The sequence below is a fragment of the Plutella xylostella genome, chromosome 8 (assembly GCF_932276165.1).
Source record: "Plutella xylostella chromosome 8, ilPluXylo3.1, whole genome shotgun sequence".
In the NCBI taxonomy this organism is placed as follows: Eukaryota; Metazoa; Arthropoda; class Insecta; order Lepidoptera; family Plutellidae; genus Plutella; species Plutella xylostella.
The window spans coordinates 9268927-9285006 of NC_063988.1; the positions used below are offsets into that span (position 1 = coordinate 9268927).

General features: G+C 37.0%; 2 protein-coding genes and 1 non-coding gene across 14 annotated transcripts in view; all 3 read left to right on the forward strand.

The window, feature by feature from the left end:
• The window catches only part of LOC105393460 (calmodulin-binding transcription activator 2), a 143455-nt gene that overhangs the window by 50496 nt on the left and 76879 nt on the right, over positions 1-16080 (forward strand). For 10 of the 11 annotated variants that reach the window (XM_048622488.1, XM_048622490.1, XM_038115168.2 and 7 more), the window contains exons 2-3: positions 1009-1195; positions 13915-14006. The gene's annotated coding sequence lies outside the window, so the exon portion shown is untranslated. Of the gene's footprint in view, positions 1-1008; positions 1196-13914; positions 14007-16080 lie in introns of those variants that run through there. The other variant, XM_038115174.2, reaches the window with a different exon arrangement.
• Positions 5526-8431, forward strand: LOC105393454 (UDP-xylose and UDP-N-acetylglucosamine transporter). 2 transcript variants are annotated; one of them, XM_048622493.1, is made up of 2 exons: positions 5526-5682; positions 6205-8431. In XM_048622493.1, exon 2 carries the CDS (start codon positions 6213-6215, stop codon positions 7233-7235), a length of 1023 nt encoding a protein of 340 aa, XP_048478450.1. In that variant the 5' UTR covers positions 5526-5682; positions 6205-6212; the 3' UTR covers positions 7236-8431. The 2 variants fall into 2 exon arrangements, with proteins under 2 accessions (XP_048478450.1, XP_048478451.1); XM_048622494.1 differs by lacking the exon at positions 5526-5682 and adding an exon at positions 6014-6032.
• Positions 6100-6171, forward strand: Trnae-cuc. Its single transcript has one exon. It is a non-coding gene; the product is annotated as a tRNA-Glu (tRNA).

Below are 16080 nucleotides of genomic sequence, written 5' to 3' on the forward strand. Positions count from 1 at the left end.
AGCTAGCCATGTGGCGACAACTATTTTGCGACTTTTGCTAGTGACGAAGAGTCTACGTGTGAAAGAGATAACTAATGTTATCTTCTTTAAAACTTTCTGGCAAAGAAGATTTTGCTTTTGTCTGCGATTAATAAAAACAACTACAAATTAAAGTACATTCAAATCAAGTTTCAGTCAGAGAAAAGTTAACATACTACATTCTCAACTTTGCTTATACCTTATACATTGAAGTTCTCCATTTATTACAAAGAGGCCATTTTGTATTCCCGGGATATAGATCACATTTTTATTCCAACTTGAGTCTTTTGGGTTAAAAGTTTCGGAGATGGTTAGATAATGGATCAAGTGTTTTGGGTAGGGAAGGGCTCTTAGGGATGAGTTCCGTGAACCAAGGGATTGGGAAAGTGGTAGGTACTTAGCTATTTATGTAAAAAGAAGAACTTTTTTGTATAATATATTTACAAAAACTTGTCGGTACCTACGTATTTATTTTAAGCGGGATTTTGTCACTGTGCAGTTATTACATTATTTTCGAACCTCCGTTTACGTTGCGTATCGTCAACAGTCACTGTCAAAATGTAAGGCAAATTTGTTAGTTCCAAAAGTGACTACGTTGGCGCTGTTATTTTTCCATATGTTTGTGTAGTATCGAAAATAGTATCGAATTGCCACGTTAGCCGACAGGCCCTCTGGTTTAGAATTTGTAGTTGTAGTTTTAGTATATCGAGTAAAATAGCTGATCCCGCGAGCTTCACTTCGACTTAAAGTTTTCCCGTGGGCATTCCGCAATAAAAAGTAGCCTATGTGTTAATCCAGGGTGTCAGCTAACTTCATTTAAATCGGTTGTGCTGTTTTGACGTGAAGAAATAACAAACATACACAGTCACACACTCACAAACTGTCGCTTTTATAATATTAGTAGGATTATGCTGCCATTAGGTCGATCACTAATGATTCTCCCCCCATTCTACAACCTCCAAACCCTAACCTATCTTTCATTTGTTCCAGAAACCGTTGACTGTGAACCCGCCTTGCACCACTAGTTCCGCTTCTAAGTTCAAACTCGAGAAAGCCGCGTTGTACGTTGTCCATTGAAGCATGTGTGCGCAGTGAGTCAAGCTGGCGGGGTACAGACACGCAGTGTACGCCGGCGCGGCGTACCACGCGCGCACGCAGCACCACCCGCTCAATGCCAGTAAGTGGTAGAGTCATTATTTTATTTATTTTTAATTAAGTTGGTTATTTTGTTTATGGCCAGGACGACACGAAGTGTAAGTCACCTTCGAGGTTGGGAGAAGAAGGTTGATGACAGAGTATTGTGCGGCTTTGTGGTATAGGCATTTATAATAACATGAGAAGTCGACTGTTTGTATCACGCCAGTTTATAACATTAATTTAACTATCCTCTATGTTTTGTTTCAATATGACTTAAGTACTGAAAATTCAATATGACGCACTGCACGAATGATGACTTACATAGAAGCCTAGCTATAAACGTAAATAAATAACCAACAGTAACTTAAAAGATTTTGTATAAGATAAAAATAAGAATCACTGGAATCTTATAGACGTACACACACCACGCCCTTCTCGCAAACTTAACCTTTCTAGACCGTATCTCTGCACACATAGGAACTATTTACATTCGTCGGTGCTAATCTAATAAGCGTCAACTGTCACATTAGGCGAAGTTTCGGCCTCCGCCGCGGATCAAGATAGGCTAATCGCTCACCGCTCACCTGCCACGCTAGGCCGGGTACAGACGGATGCATGAAGAATTGTACACTGTGTACACTGTACAGTCAGGTTTCAAATTTCTCGAATTTCAAAATTCGCGAAAAATTTCCATAGTTCCATTCTCCATAGTAAAAGGTCACAAAAATAGTTTCTATGAAAAATGTTTTAATTTTTTCGCGAATTTTCAGATCTGATTATTTTTCGGGCTTAGATATACCATGCTGCACATGTAGGTTTCGGCTTAGTATACCCTTTTCGCAACATCCTGTATAAGTTATTACACTTAACAAATAAAATAAAAAAGTTGAAAACACCCGAAATTCAACACTGAAAGTCGCATCATTATAGAACAGCTTATCCGATATTCATGAAAAATTGCTACGGAAACTTGGGATAACATTACCTACGAATATTATAAAAACAAAACGAATGATAAACATCGAGAAAAAGGAAGAAAGGGTCGTGGTTAATTTAGAAACTTAGTTTTTCGTAACCTAGAGTAACCTCCTATACCTCTTTTGCAATATGTGCAATATAATTTAACCCGTAATTGATTCCGTGGCCTATATTTTATTTTCATTAGACTTGCTTGCACAGTGTTCTATGCGTGACTCCCACCCTAGCCTATCCGTTTATAAAGTGTACACTCAACAAGTTTTATAACTATCAACTACTTAAAACTACACACATGCACATATTCTACAATCTAGGTATAGGGTGAAAATGAAGATAAATTATGGTATAAAATTGTATTGTCTGACTAAATTTGTAAGTACATAGGTATAGGTTAAAAAAATTGTGAATATGGATGGCAAAGCAAAATAAACAACTCTTTTAATTTTAACTCCCTAGATACTGAATAATAATAATAATAATAATAATAATATAAACTTATTTATATTTAATGTTATCAACACCGAGTAGCGTTAATCTAAATATTGGAGCTTGATTTTCTTACTTCCCAAAGCAACCTCTGTCCCAGCAAAACACGAGACCTAGATACGGCTAGATGTATTCATACAATAAGCAAGTGAAATATGAAAACGTCCGAGAGGGTTACTCTACCTTCACATTTAAAAGGAACTAACTAAAGATGTCATGCAATCGTTACGTCTGATAGCGACATGAATCGTAAATACAACCGACATAATTATTAGCAATCAGCAATATAATATCTGTCAGATACATACAATGTATGTATATTGCTAAAGTCCGCTAGTTTTACGGTATATATGCTATCAAATTTGCTTCTTTTTGGTCTGGACAAATTAAAAAATGCGCATGTTCACTGACACGATAGAAGAAGACGTTAGATGGGCTCCAAATCGTTTTTCATAAGCGATAGTGACCCCAGACCTTACCTTCGAGGAAGCCACGTCGGCAACAAAGCCAAGCGTAGAGAATAGTTGGTTCGTACCGCCGCCGCCGCCGCCGCCGCCGCCGCCGCCGCCGCCGCCGCCGCCGCCAGCGCCAAACGTAAGTAATGCAATATCGGACATTCCACACCGACTATGTGTGCTCAGGGCCGGATTCAGGACTTCTAGATATAATATGTAGTTTGTCGCAAAATCTTTAGATTTAATCAGTTTAACGAGGTACCAAAGTGTGACAAGCGTGTAAAAGACCGTATGCTAATCCAAATGGACTGTAATTTATAAAATCTGTTTGTATATTTTATACAAAAAATAATAAAATCCTATGACTTTACTTGGCTGCTATCGTAGCACCACCGACAACAATATTTCAGATCCATCCATACAAGTTACATCAGTTTTGACAGGCGGCGAAGGTGCTTATGAAGGCTTTCATTGCTAATATGCGGTGGTGGTAACCCCACTGTATTGTATTTGGTTCCTGTCCTAATTTCCTACAGTCGTCGAAATATCAGAGGCCCGCTTGGACAGCTCCAAAATGTATGGGATGACAGCTGGTGTCAAATCTAAATCATAAAAAATCTAAACAATAAATAACTTTTGGTGCATTTAATGTTCTTTTTTACTTTCGGCCGTTAAATAATACGCCAGATTTTGTGTCTTTTTATGTAAGTATTACATGAATCAAAATTTGTGCAGCTGTCCAAACGGGCCTATTATATTTCGAAGACTGTAGTCCGGCTCTGCGCTATTTTGCCACAATACCTCCTATTTGCTTTTCAGATTAACATCCCCAATTATTCGACCGTTGCTCGAAAATTCAGGCGGATTAATTGCGAATTAATTATTAATCAACTTGCATGATTTTATTTAGGCTACACTTATATTGATATGGGAATTATGCATACATGAAAATATACCTAAAATTTAGTTATTAATAGTCTACTCCTGGTTGATTAATAATTTAGTTAGTCAATTATTATTTTATGATGTCAGGTCATACTGTTGTTGGTAGGGACTGGCACTCGATACGGGTTTAAACTATATTAGTCCGTGAAAGAGTTTTAAAGCCGGCATAGTGGAAGCCTTAAAACTTCAACAAGTATTAAAAGTCAATCTTCTTCTCAAATACTCTTGGGAATAACGATAAAAAATCTATAACAGTAAGTGTTTCACTTTTCAACTTGAAGTATCAATTTTAGTTTTAGCTTTTCCATTCAGATTTAAGTTGGGAAAGTTTATTTATAAATTTATCCATTTTAAAACTTTGGTAGTTTATTTTTTATTGATCTATTGACGGTAACGTTATTTCCAGAAGCTATAGATACCTACTTAGACATGAGAGCAGAAATGTAAGTCATTAAATAGGTACTCAGCTAGAGGCCCAAAAACGTTGTAATACAATAATCCTAAATGCATGAATTTGTCACCTTCGTATACCTTTATCTTATGTTTATGAGTAAGTACCTACTCGATAGCATTAACCCATGTTTTCGTACAGTGCTCAACATAACACAAAAATACTGGCTGGTTGGCAAAACAAAAGTTACAGACGAGACAAACTCTACCATAGACATTAGACACTCTGATTTATAGCCCAACGTCAACATGTCAAAGCTTCAAAGGCCACTGCCACCGAGTTTAGCCTCCTTTTGAATTTAGAACACGGAGTCCAACACAATATCCGACCTTTTTCGTCGGGAGCAAAAACAGCGCCATCTTGATTGATGAATGATAGACTGAAGATCACTCGAGTGATCTGTGAACATAAAATACTTTTAAAAAAATATTGGAAACTAGATTTACTAGATCATCTATCATAGAAATTTATTAGAGAGAAGATTTATATACCCAGTAGGTATAGGTAGGTATTTCGATTAGAAAGGCAGGTTGTTCCAAAAAGTTATAAGTAACTATTAGTAGTAGTAAGTTTTCTTTTCTTTACCTTTTCGAAAATGTCTGACTCTAAAATTAAATCAGAGTAGGTACTTTAAGTACTTAATTAATTGTGTCAGAATAAAGTTACAGTTTATAACCAATGAAGAAGCACTATATACTACAGTTACTATTGCGATGATTTAAGAAAATACTAACTACGTAATAACATTTAGCATTAAGTCCACCTTTTGTACACTTATATTTCATATTTGTGCAATAAAGTATTAAATAAATAAATAATAACAATTTAAAATACCTACTTAATCAAAATTAAGTATTTGGATAAATAGAATTTCTTTAAATATCTACTTGATAACATCTAGCATATTGATAAACTAGAAAAATACCTATGAAAAGTATTAAATACCTACTTCTAACTTTACTCGTAACACTGCCATCTGTGGACAGTTCTAGAAACTAAAACCGTGTGCTTCTTTACCGACACAGCCGATAAGCGCATGCGTATGACGCAAGGCCACGGCCGCACACAAACACAACACACGCACACAGGCATCGACTGCCCAAAGAGTGACACTTCGTAACACTACAATGACATTAAAGTGTATTTACAGCTGTTTTTAAGTTTATTTACTTTCAAAATTACCTAAGTTTAATTGAAGGAGTGTTAATAAATGTAAGTACCATTGATTTTCACTATAATCTGAGCATCTTGGTAGTATAACCTCAAATGCGCCTTGTATATTTTTTACTTGTGTACTTAAGTCATTTATATCGATGAGTTCCCATTATAATTAAATTAAACCTTGAGACGTTTAAACCTTATCAGCAGTATCGGTGTATTCGGTGTAGATAACAATGTTTTTGAGAACTGATTTTTCAAGATTATGTCTACATTTTAACGTTTTGTTATAGTATTCTGCTGATTTAATTAAATTTGTCTGTATTTCAAGTAGAAAGATACGGTGGCATTGTAGCTAACTGATAGTCATTAATTAATTACTATTTTTTTATACAAAACAAAAAGTAAGTAAGTATATCAGCAGTTAAGACCGCTTCTATACTTACACAAATTTGAAATTGAAGTGTAACATCCGATATGGTCTAGTGGCTAGGATACCTGGCTCTCACCCAGGAGGCTCGGGTTCGATTCCCGGTATCGGAATATCTTTTTAATTTTTTTTTCTTATTTTTTCAGAAATCAAAATGGTTTCGGTGATGGCGGCTTTGGCCATTTCGATGGTTTTCGTCGGATGTTGCTCCAACGTCGTTTTCTTAGAGTTGGTGGTCAAAGAAGACCCGGGGGCGGGAAATCTAGTCACGTTCCTACAGTTTCTCTTTATAGCAGTTATTGGATTTTGCACCGTCGGCAAATTCGGAACAGCCAAGAGAAACATACCTTTCAAACAGTACCTTTTACTAGTCGGATTCTTTTGGACAAGCAGTGTGGCTAATAACTACGCCTTCGACTTTAACATAGCTATGCCACTGCACATGATATTCAGAGCCGGGTCACTGATGGCCAATATGGCTATGGGAGTGTGGATATTGAAGAAACAGTACCCCCCTCTGAAATACTTAGCCGTGTTCATGATCTCCGCCGGAATAGCGGTATGCACGATCCAATCCAGTGGTGACGTCAAGGCCCAGAGAGAAACCTCAACAGATGCGGTAGAGGAAGAACGACTCAAGTTCATTGATTGGCTGTGGTGGTGCCTCGGCATTGCCATCCTGACCTTTGCGCTCTTCGTCTCAGCCAGAATGGGCATATTCCAAGAGTCCTTGTACTCAAAGTACGGCAAGCACCCTTGGGAAGCGTTATACTACACTCATTTACTGCCACTTGTGTTTTGGTTGCCGACGGCGCCTAATTTACTTGGCCACCTGAGTTTAGCCAAAGAGACCCCTATGATGGAGGTGTTTGGGGTGAGTCTGCCGCGGCAGGTGGTCTGGCTGATCCTTTACGTGGTGACACAGGGATTATGCATCAGTGCCGTGTATGTTTTAACAACGGAATGCGCGTCGCTGACGGTGACCCTGACGGTGACACTGAGGAAGTTTGTGTCACTGATATTCTCGATCGTTTACTTCAAGAACCCGTTCACTCTGGGCCACTGGTTGGGAACGCTGCTCGTGTTTATTGGGACATTGATTTTCACGGAGATCCTTCAGAAGTGCGTCGCACTGGTGCAACCGAGCCAAAAGGCAGTTGAAAAGAAGAAGAAATAAGGATTGAATGTGATGTGAACCGCGGATTTTAAGAACAATTTTAGCCCGTTGTACCTATTATGTTTTTGTTGGTCATGCCTGTTGTTCTGTTACATTTGTTTGTCATGATGACTCTGCTGATATGTGTGATTAAGTGAATGCCGTTAATAATGCTATACATTATATATATATTTTTATTTAAAATATGTTAAAAAAAGAACAAATATACTTAGTTAAATTTATATAGAATACAATTTTGAGAAATTAACACAATGTATTAATAGTATAGTTACATAGCCAGTCCACAAATGTACAGTACATTTTTAATGTCATTCATAAGCTAAATTATAAAAAATAATGATGTTTTTTTTAATAAAAAAAATGGTAACGGTGCAGCAAATTTTCGATGTGGGAAAGGTAGTAATGTAATATTATCACAAACAAAAGTTAATTTATTTATATCAATTAACCATTACCTAAGGCAAGCTGAATGTTAAATATTCAGAATAAATGAGAGTCCATATTTATAATTGATTCAAAATTTTATTTTTGATATTTTAATAATTTATATTTTCAAAAATCTTTATGCTCTTACTAGATTAAACTTCATAAAAACTGGTTAACTTGAATGATGATGATGATTAATTATAACGATAACTTGAATGATGATTACTAAATTATATGCAGTGTTTTGCTATAATACCTATGTATAATAATTATAATGATTGATGATAAATGACAAATGACGACACCTCATTTATAATTGTATACTTGTATAGTAAGTACTTATTACAATACACAATGGTTTTAAATGACAATAATTTTAGTTGCACCTAAACAATAATTGATTGCACCGCTTATAAATATTGGGCTGTGAGATTAATCAATATTTTAAGTTTTTTTATACTTACCTACTACACAGTTGGCTTCTTTATTATGTAAATAATTTGGACCATGTCAAAAAACAGTATTTTGACAAAGAGCTATAACATTGTTACAAACCCAAGGTTCTGCATAGTAATTACGAAGTCAAGAATTTTGCCATAAGTATTTAAATACAAAAACATGATTTATTATAACTAATAAGACATAAGTATAAATGTTTTGAGTTACTTAATACCACATGCTATGTTAATTAATGCTTACGATTATATACCTAATTTTATTTAATACAATAACCCAGCATCTCAATTGAATAAATGAAAACCTTACAAGAATAAAATGTGTTTTATCTCTTCGGCCAAATCGAGAAAATTAAAAAGTTTATTAGCCATACTTGGTTTACAATTTGCAAGCCATTCATAATTTTTGCATCACTCAGTAACAAATTATACCACAAAATTATAGGTACCCAATGATATTCTAATCACTGATTATACTTATCTTTGTGATAATATCTAGCAGATAAACAAGGGGCTCGTCACTTAGCTAGGCGACCAACGAGTTATGAATAACCTAGGTAATGCATCGAACGTTAAAATCCCCCAACATTCAACACTACAAGTCGCATAACTTGAAAACGGCTAAGCCGATTTTGACAAAATGTAGCTAAGAAAACTCAGAACGGAAATCGGTTCAGCCGTTTGGGAGCTACTACGTTACCACAGATACACAAAAACTTATAACACCCCTCTTTCTTCACTTCGTATACGGTTCAAAAGAGCGCAAGTCAATATGATGTAAAGAACAAGTCACTATGATGTGAAGACTCCTGACCTTGACTGATATAATGTCGACTATCAATTATATCATCTACTTAAGTATGTAGGTAGGTAGCTAACTAGGTAGGTACAGGTAGATAAATATACTTATGTAAGAAGTGTCCCATACAAAAACAAAGTATAAAATTGTCTGCATTTTGTTTAGTGTGAACCGTTTTAAATTAACCTAATGAGAAACCATTGTAATTATAAATAAAGTCACAAGTCCTATAAAGTACTATACCTACTCACCTACTAGAGGAGAGATGATAGATGCAAAAGTCGAGATGGTAGTCAGGAAAGTGTGAAGTGTGTATGTAGGTAACCTACGTATCTTAGTGTGTGTATTACTCATAGCCTTAGCTCTATGTCTACCCTTATTTGGACACTTAAGGGCCCGTACAGGGTGACGTGCCGCGCCAATTTTGGGTTTTCAATGCTCTTCACACAGCACACGCAGTGACACGCACACATGTAAGTTTGCACAGTAGGTCGATAAACTTTTACTCGCCAACTTTATTGACAATTATTTTCAAGTAGTGATTTGAGGGTAAGTTTAATTTTTAATTACACTGGTAAGCACCAGGAAAGAGTAGAAATTAATAGGGGTGCCACTTTTCTCCATACTCGGAACCCGATTAGATTTCTAAACAAATGTGGTATTTACTTGTAGAAAGGTAACTACAGGTATTAAAGTGTAGATAATAAGTTATACTAAGGGTATACTAAGCCGAAAGGGGATGACTCAAGGGGTCATTCTGAACAACTTTAGTTCTACGAGTTTTGCAAAAACGCGAAAAAAATAATTCGTTTTCCATGGTAAAAAGTCACGTGTCAACAAAGTTTCTATGATAAAGGTTTTTTTTGGTTAATTTTTAAAACTCGTAGAACAAAAGTTCAGAAACAGTCTCACTTGTTTTAACCCGACTGCCGAAGGAGGAGAGTAATGTTTTTTGATTGTATGTATGTATGTTTGTAAGTATATTTTTTGGTGGCAGAATAATATTTTTTCATATTTTTAGAGTTTCGTACCTCAAAAGGAAAAAAGCAACCGTTATAAGATCTCTTTGTTGTCCGTCTGTCTGACTGACTGTCTGTCACTGCCCTTTTTCTCAGAAACGGGTAAAGATATCAAGCTGATATTTCGCATAGATATGAGGAGTACCCAAAAAAAATTGGGGTACTCCCTCTCCCATACAAGTAAATTGGGGCTGATATTTTTTCCGGTTATTTTGATGGTGTAGGTAGGGTATCGTTGAATAGGTCTTTTAATATAATAGGTATAAAAAAAGGTTAAAATATAATTATTTGGCTTTTACCCTTAAATTTGGGGACCACACCATAGACAAATCCTAATTTAAAAAATGATTTCAATAGATGGCGTGATTTTATGTTGGGTAACTCAGAATAAGAAGTGATGATATCTCAGAATAATAATGGTTAATGGTGCTATTCCGCTGAGCATCGAAACCGGTGGGACGCTAATGAAAAGTGGTCATGGAAATGCACCAGGGTAGACCCTGCTCCTAGAACAAGGCATGAGTTTGTGATTTGTGTGCGTGAAAAGCGAGGATGGAAATGTCATTGACAATTTTACGTTACGAATGAATTTAGTAAACCCAGTAAACCTAACTAATCCAGAGGAAACCTAAAATATCTTTCTCTCTCTCTTTGAAAAACATACTTAATAGCCCAAACTCGATTCTATTCTATTGTCTGTGGGGGTGTAAGTACCTGCACCTGGCTCTCTCGAGTGGAACCTTCGTGCATATCCCCAAGGTCTAAACTGCCTTCCTAAGCTTGAACCATTTCCCACCACGCTGGTCCACTGCGGGTTGGTGGGTTCACATATCTAGATGTGCTAAATCTAGATATGCAGGTTTCCTCACGATGTTTTCCTTCACCGTTAGAGCGATGGTATACATTGTACTTAAGTTAAAAGAACTCATTGGTACATGTCAGCGCCGTGATTCGAACCCGCATCTCTTGCGTGAGAAGCGGGCGCTTACCCGACTGAGCTACCACCGCGCCCAAACTCGATGCTTTTAGCTATTAAATCTTTGAAATAAAATTCAGTCACCTCCGTGTTACTGCCCTCATCAGATCCTCACGAGACCATGCCTCAACCAGCACCATGAGACTGTGTTTTTGAATCTTAACCTAATCTTCCTACGTATTGTCATCACTTAGATCCATTCACTATATTCCTGCTCCTCATACCAGGGCCGTGGGGAGGCACGTCAGCTTTTTAAAGACATCAGCAGCAGACTAATAGAAGTCTCAAGGGACCCTAGGGCTGGCACTTACCTATCACAAAGGCTAAGCATCGCTACATAGCGGGGTAACGCGGCCAGCGTCTTGGGTACCCTACCCGACAGTGGCAGCGATCTGGCCAGCATCTTCTTTTTAGTTTAATTTTAATTTTATATTAGTGAGTTTTAGTTAGGCATTAATAATTATAATTTAATCAAGAAGTACCATGGACTTAACTAATAAAAAACATTATCATTTAATTTATTGAATATAGTATAAGAATTATGCTTCCTCAATTTCAAATCAAATTATGTTGGTGTCATAAAAGTTGAAAAAGTGCAATGACAACCAATGTGCAGTGATTTTGTGTCTGTACACAATTAGATCGCGAGCTGTCAGTGCCGCCTAAACCGACGTGACCCTTCTTTGGAGGCCACCGGCCGACTGAGTCAAACGTCGCTTGTGTTTATGATTTTATAACACAGAAAGCCGCCATAGATATTTGTATGAAGATTTGAGGGATAAAAATTGCTCAAGTTTGGGATTAATTTACACAAAATAGGTGTGTGTTTATTAAAAAACAAGGTATTTAGCGCCTAGTCCAAGCATTTATCTTTATAATTTGATAAGAATCATATGAAAATTCTTGATAATTACGACACAGTTGTTACAATACGGGAGTGTGATTTACTGGTTTTTCGTAATTAATTTACAGTTATCCATAAGCATTTACTTAAATTAGAATGATTCAGCACCTAGCTAGACTCTTCGGCTACCTGTGTGATTTTTTTCAAGGCTGTAGAGCATCATTTACTACATAATTCTATGACAATGCCAACCCTCGATTGCCTATTGCTGACCCTTAATAAACGTCACTCGAAGAATTCGGTTGTTTCACTAATATCCTAAAGGGCCCCACTTCACTCAGGCTTTTCATGATAGGTACCAATGAGTTGATTGTAATTTATGCACATCTAGATGACATTGTTAAAAACTGCAGTGGACCACCGCAGCGTAGTAAGGATACCTAAAGACTCAAAATCCAAAAAAATAAGTTTTTTTTACAAAGCTAATAAGATTAACTTAAGGATTTCATATTAGGCATACTTAATTGTAAATAAAAGCCGTTCACAGATACAAAGCAGTGGTGAGTACCGAAAAAACAATTTATTTATTTCAACAAGCCAGACAAAGCATGAAAAGCCAAGATTCGTCCAAAAATTACTGTTCGCTCAAGCAGCAGGGCACAAGATCAGCAAAATTCTCGCCTGCCTGAAAACTTACAGCTCAGAGCAATACAAACCTTAACCCTATCCACTAAAGCCTACATTTAAAGCACTAGTTAAATGGACGGCAGTAGAATTTCAACAAGTAGGGGGCTGCAACTGGCCCGGTGTAAGCGACAGTTCGCAGTAACTTCATAAAGCACGTTAAGTCAAATAAATTAAGGATCAGTTTTGCTTGTGACAGTGGGAGTAGGAAATGGTTTGTTTGAGCGGATGTAGGGTTTCTGTGTTAAACGAATTAGTTGGTACATTTCCCACTTATTCTACAGGAAATTCGACCAAATTTAATAAAAGACGCTAGACCTAGTAGGACCAGCCAACCTAAAGGAAGTTTGAAATCGATTGAGTGGTTCGATTGATGTTTAAAGGCGATTTAATTTTACCTTGGCAATTATATTGAGAGATGGGATCTTATAAAGTTAACGTTCACCGTTTAACTAGCTGAAGTGGCAGTGGGCTGGTCATATCTGCCGAAGAACCGATAACGATGGGGTGACGAGTTCTCGGTGGAGATCACGAACAGGCAACGCCGCGGCTTTTTTAAAATGAGCTAGGTACAATTTTTTATTGTGTTATTCAAAAATAATTTACATTGGTCGGTAAATAACCAGGTAAATGAAAAAGTGCCTTCTTTCATGCATGACTTTGGACAAAAATTTTAAAAAATCTGTAAAACTTCTATAGAAAAACGAAAATTTATCAAAATCCTTATTGAGTACTTGCTATGTCCACGTAAATTTGTAGTATTATGGTTACCCTACCAAGAGGGATGCAGACGTGACGTATGTTTCCAAATTCTGCCATTTGCACCTACTTTCAGCGGTTTTATCGTTTTTAGGGGTAAAACTATTTGGTCTAGCCACCATGGATTTTATCATCGTGGAGTAAGGGTGAAAATGGTGTGAAAACTCTGCAATTTTGGTAGGAAGTATATAAATTGCTCGCACTAAAGCGGTGGGTAGTAAAACTGTCGTTTCCTCAATTTCTATTTATTGGATTCCATGCGACTGCCATCTTCAACATCATCACTAGCCGTTATTAATTTACTGATGGACATTGGACATAGGAATTTCCCGAGTAGCTGGAATATTCTGTATGTCCTCCACTTTTTTTCAACCCGGACTAACAGCTACCAGTTTTAGGCCGTATACTTAAAGAAAGCTCCAGCGCCGATGACTTTATCTAAGTACTTATATTGTTCCCGAGCATATTAACACACACATTAGCAATCAACAATAGGTAAGAAGCATCGCTTATCTGTTAGATTAATGCTCATTATGTCAGTTTGTCAAATAGACGATGCCCAACAACAAGAGGTATTGTTGATTGCTAATATGTTGTACTGACTGACTGGTTGGTACTGACTACTGCTGCTGGTTCGTAAATTTAGTCACCAAAAACCTCTTGCAAAGAGTTTTCGCTTCAATTTGCCGTATCATTAAAAGATTATATTTATTGCAGATGGCGAGCCAATCAAATTGCCGGAGAACCTGGAGAGCCTGCCGCGCGCCGAGCACTTCGCGGCGCAGCGGCACCGCTGGAACACCAATGAGGTGAGTGCTAGCTTACAACTGTCAAACTATGGACCAATGAAAAACGGGTATTATGTAAGCGCGGAGTGCTAGCTTGGAATTGTCAAACCATTGACCAATGAAAAATGGGTATTGTGTAAGCTCGGAGTTATAGTTTAGAACTGTCAAACCATTGACCAATGAAAAACGGGTATTGTGTAAGCTTGTCGGTGGTTGGGCGGTATGATTACGCTTGGAGTTTGGACACAGCACAGGCCTCTAACGATACGTCGTTACGACAATAAATAAATAAAAAAATAAAATAAACGATTGCCTCGCTCGAATACCGCGATTTAATTGGATTAAACAAAAATAAAAAGGTACATTATTATACACTAAATGTGTAAGTAAGATTTTAAGTTATTAAATGATGTATTGAGGGAATAGGCACCCAACAACTCATATTTTATCTTAGAAACCCCTAAGTTTGGCTTTCGTAAGCCTCATTTATTTTTATCACCTCAAATTAGAGACTACTGCTAACTAAATACTACCACTTTCCTTACCCAACCCATAGTAGCTCTATCTTTTACCCACATCCATATTCAAACGCCCATAACATTACCGTTTACCCTGTTGCATACCAAAGTGTCAGATTACCCGTAACCCATTAATAAGGGTACAAATACAAAGCATGCTTTCAAAACGCACATTCTGATGCTACTAGTAGTGTCATAACGAGTGCCGTGTAACATTTGTACCGACACTGTCATACGAGTATCACACAGAAGTAGAGGCATAAATTCCGAGTTAATTTGTTTATTATGCATACCGTCATTCTGCCTGCTATCTCGGGTCAACAATGCTTCATTCTACTTATAAAGTGTAGGTTAAATTGGTTGGCACTTGTGTTAGGTGGAGAGATGTTTTGCGGGACTGGTTTGTCTATGGGTTTGAATAGGTTATTTGTGGATGTTAAGCTTGATATTTTGAAACTGTGTAGGATGTTGTTCCTCATTTTGCTACAATAGGTGTCTCCTACTAAGCCTCACAAACAGATCTTTGTGATCGTAAAGTGTAAGGGTGAGTGGGTGGGTTGGTATTTGGTAGGTATCTAGTAAGTATGTAGGTACTTAGTAGCTACTTCTAAGATTTTTATAAATTTACGAACACTTTCACTTTCTGCTTGAGTTATAATAAGAACCTCAATTGTATCGACGGCGACGGAACTCTATCGTATGCAATGTTTGACTGAACTTGGGGTCCGGTAACCCCGATATAAATAAAAGAAGGTTTTTTGGAATTTCATGTCATGCATGTTTATTGATTATCTCTGTGTTGGATCTTAGTATGATAAGATCAGGAGGACTGGAGTCTCCACTTCTTATCACCGGTTCTACCTTTTTTGGCCTAAGATTTATTTGCCTAATCTCGTATTGCATAGTAACGTTTGGTCAAAATCTCGTTTCGCCGAAAATCGTATGGCATAAATCTCTTTTAGTAAAAAGTTATTTCGCATAATATTGTTTTGCCTAATAATGGTATAGCCAAATCTTGAATAGCCTAATAATGCTATGGCATAGGTTATATAAAGTAATCATATTCGTTTGGCTTTAACTTTCATGGAGCGTCTCCCTACATAGCGCAAACTGGTGCCTTGTATTTGTGGCCGCTATGTGGGAAACGCTCCGCTCCGCTTCGCTGCGCTCCGCTTTGCTTTTGACGATAATGTGCACCTAACACGCTCCTCCTCGCTTTGCTCGTCGTCGCACCTATCTTTAGGTTTCGATCCCATGGGGTTTAATGGCGTTTGTAATAATTATAATGGTCATTCACTTTCGATATTTTGATCATTTAATATCGTGATTTTCGGGATGTAGGAGAAAAATACCACAATATGTACATTTAAAACATACTTAATATAGTATTTGTAAAGATAATATTAGGAGAAACAAGATTAATACCAATACGAACAATTAGAGCAAACGAGACTTAGGTGTTTCAAGTTTGTGCCAAAAGAGTTTTAGACGAAACGAGTCTTATGCCACATAATTCTTGACGAAGTGATGATTCTACCAAAAAAGTTTAGACCTTACGAGTTATGCGAAACGAGTTT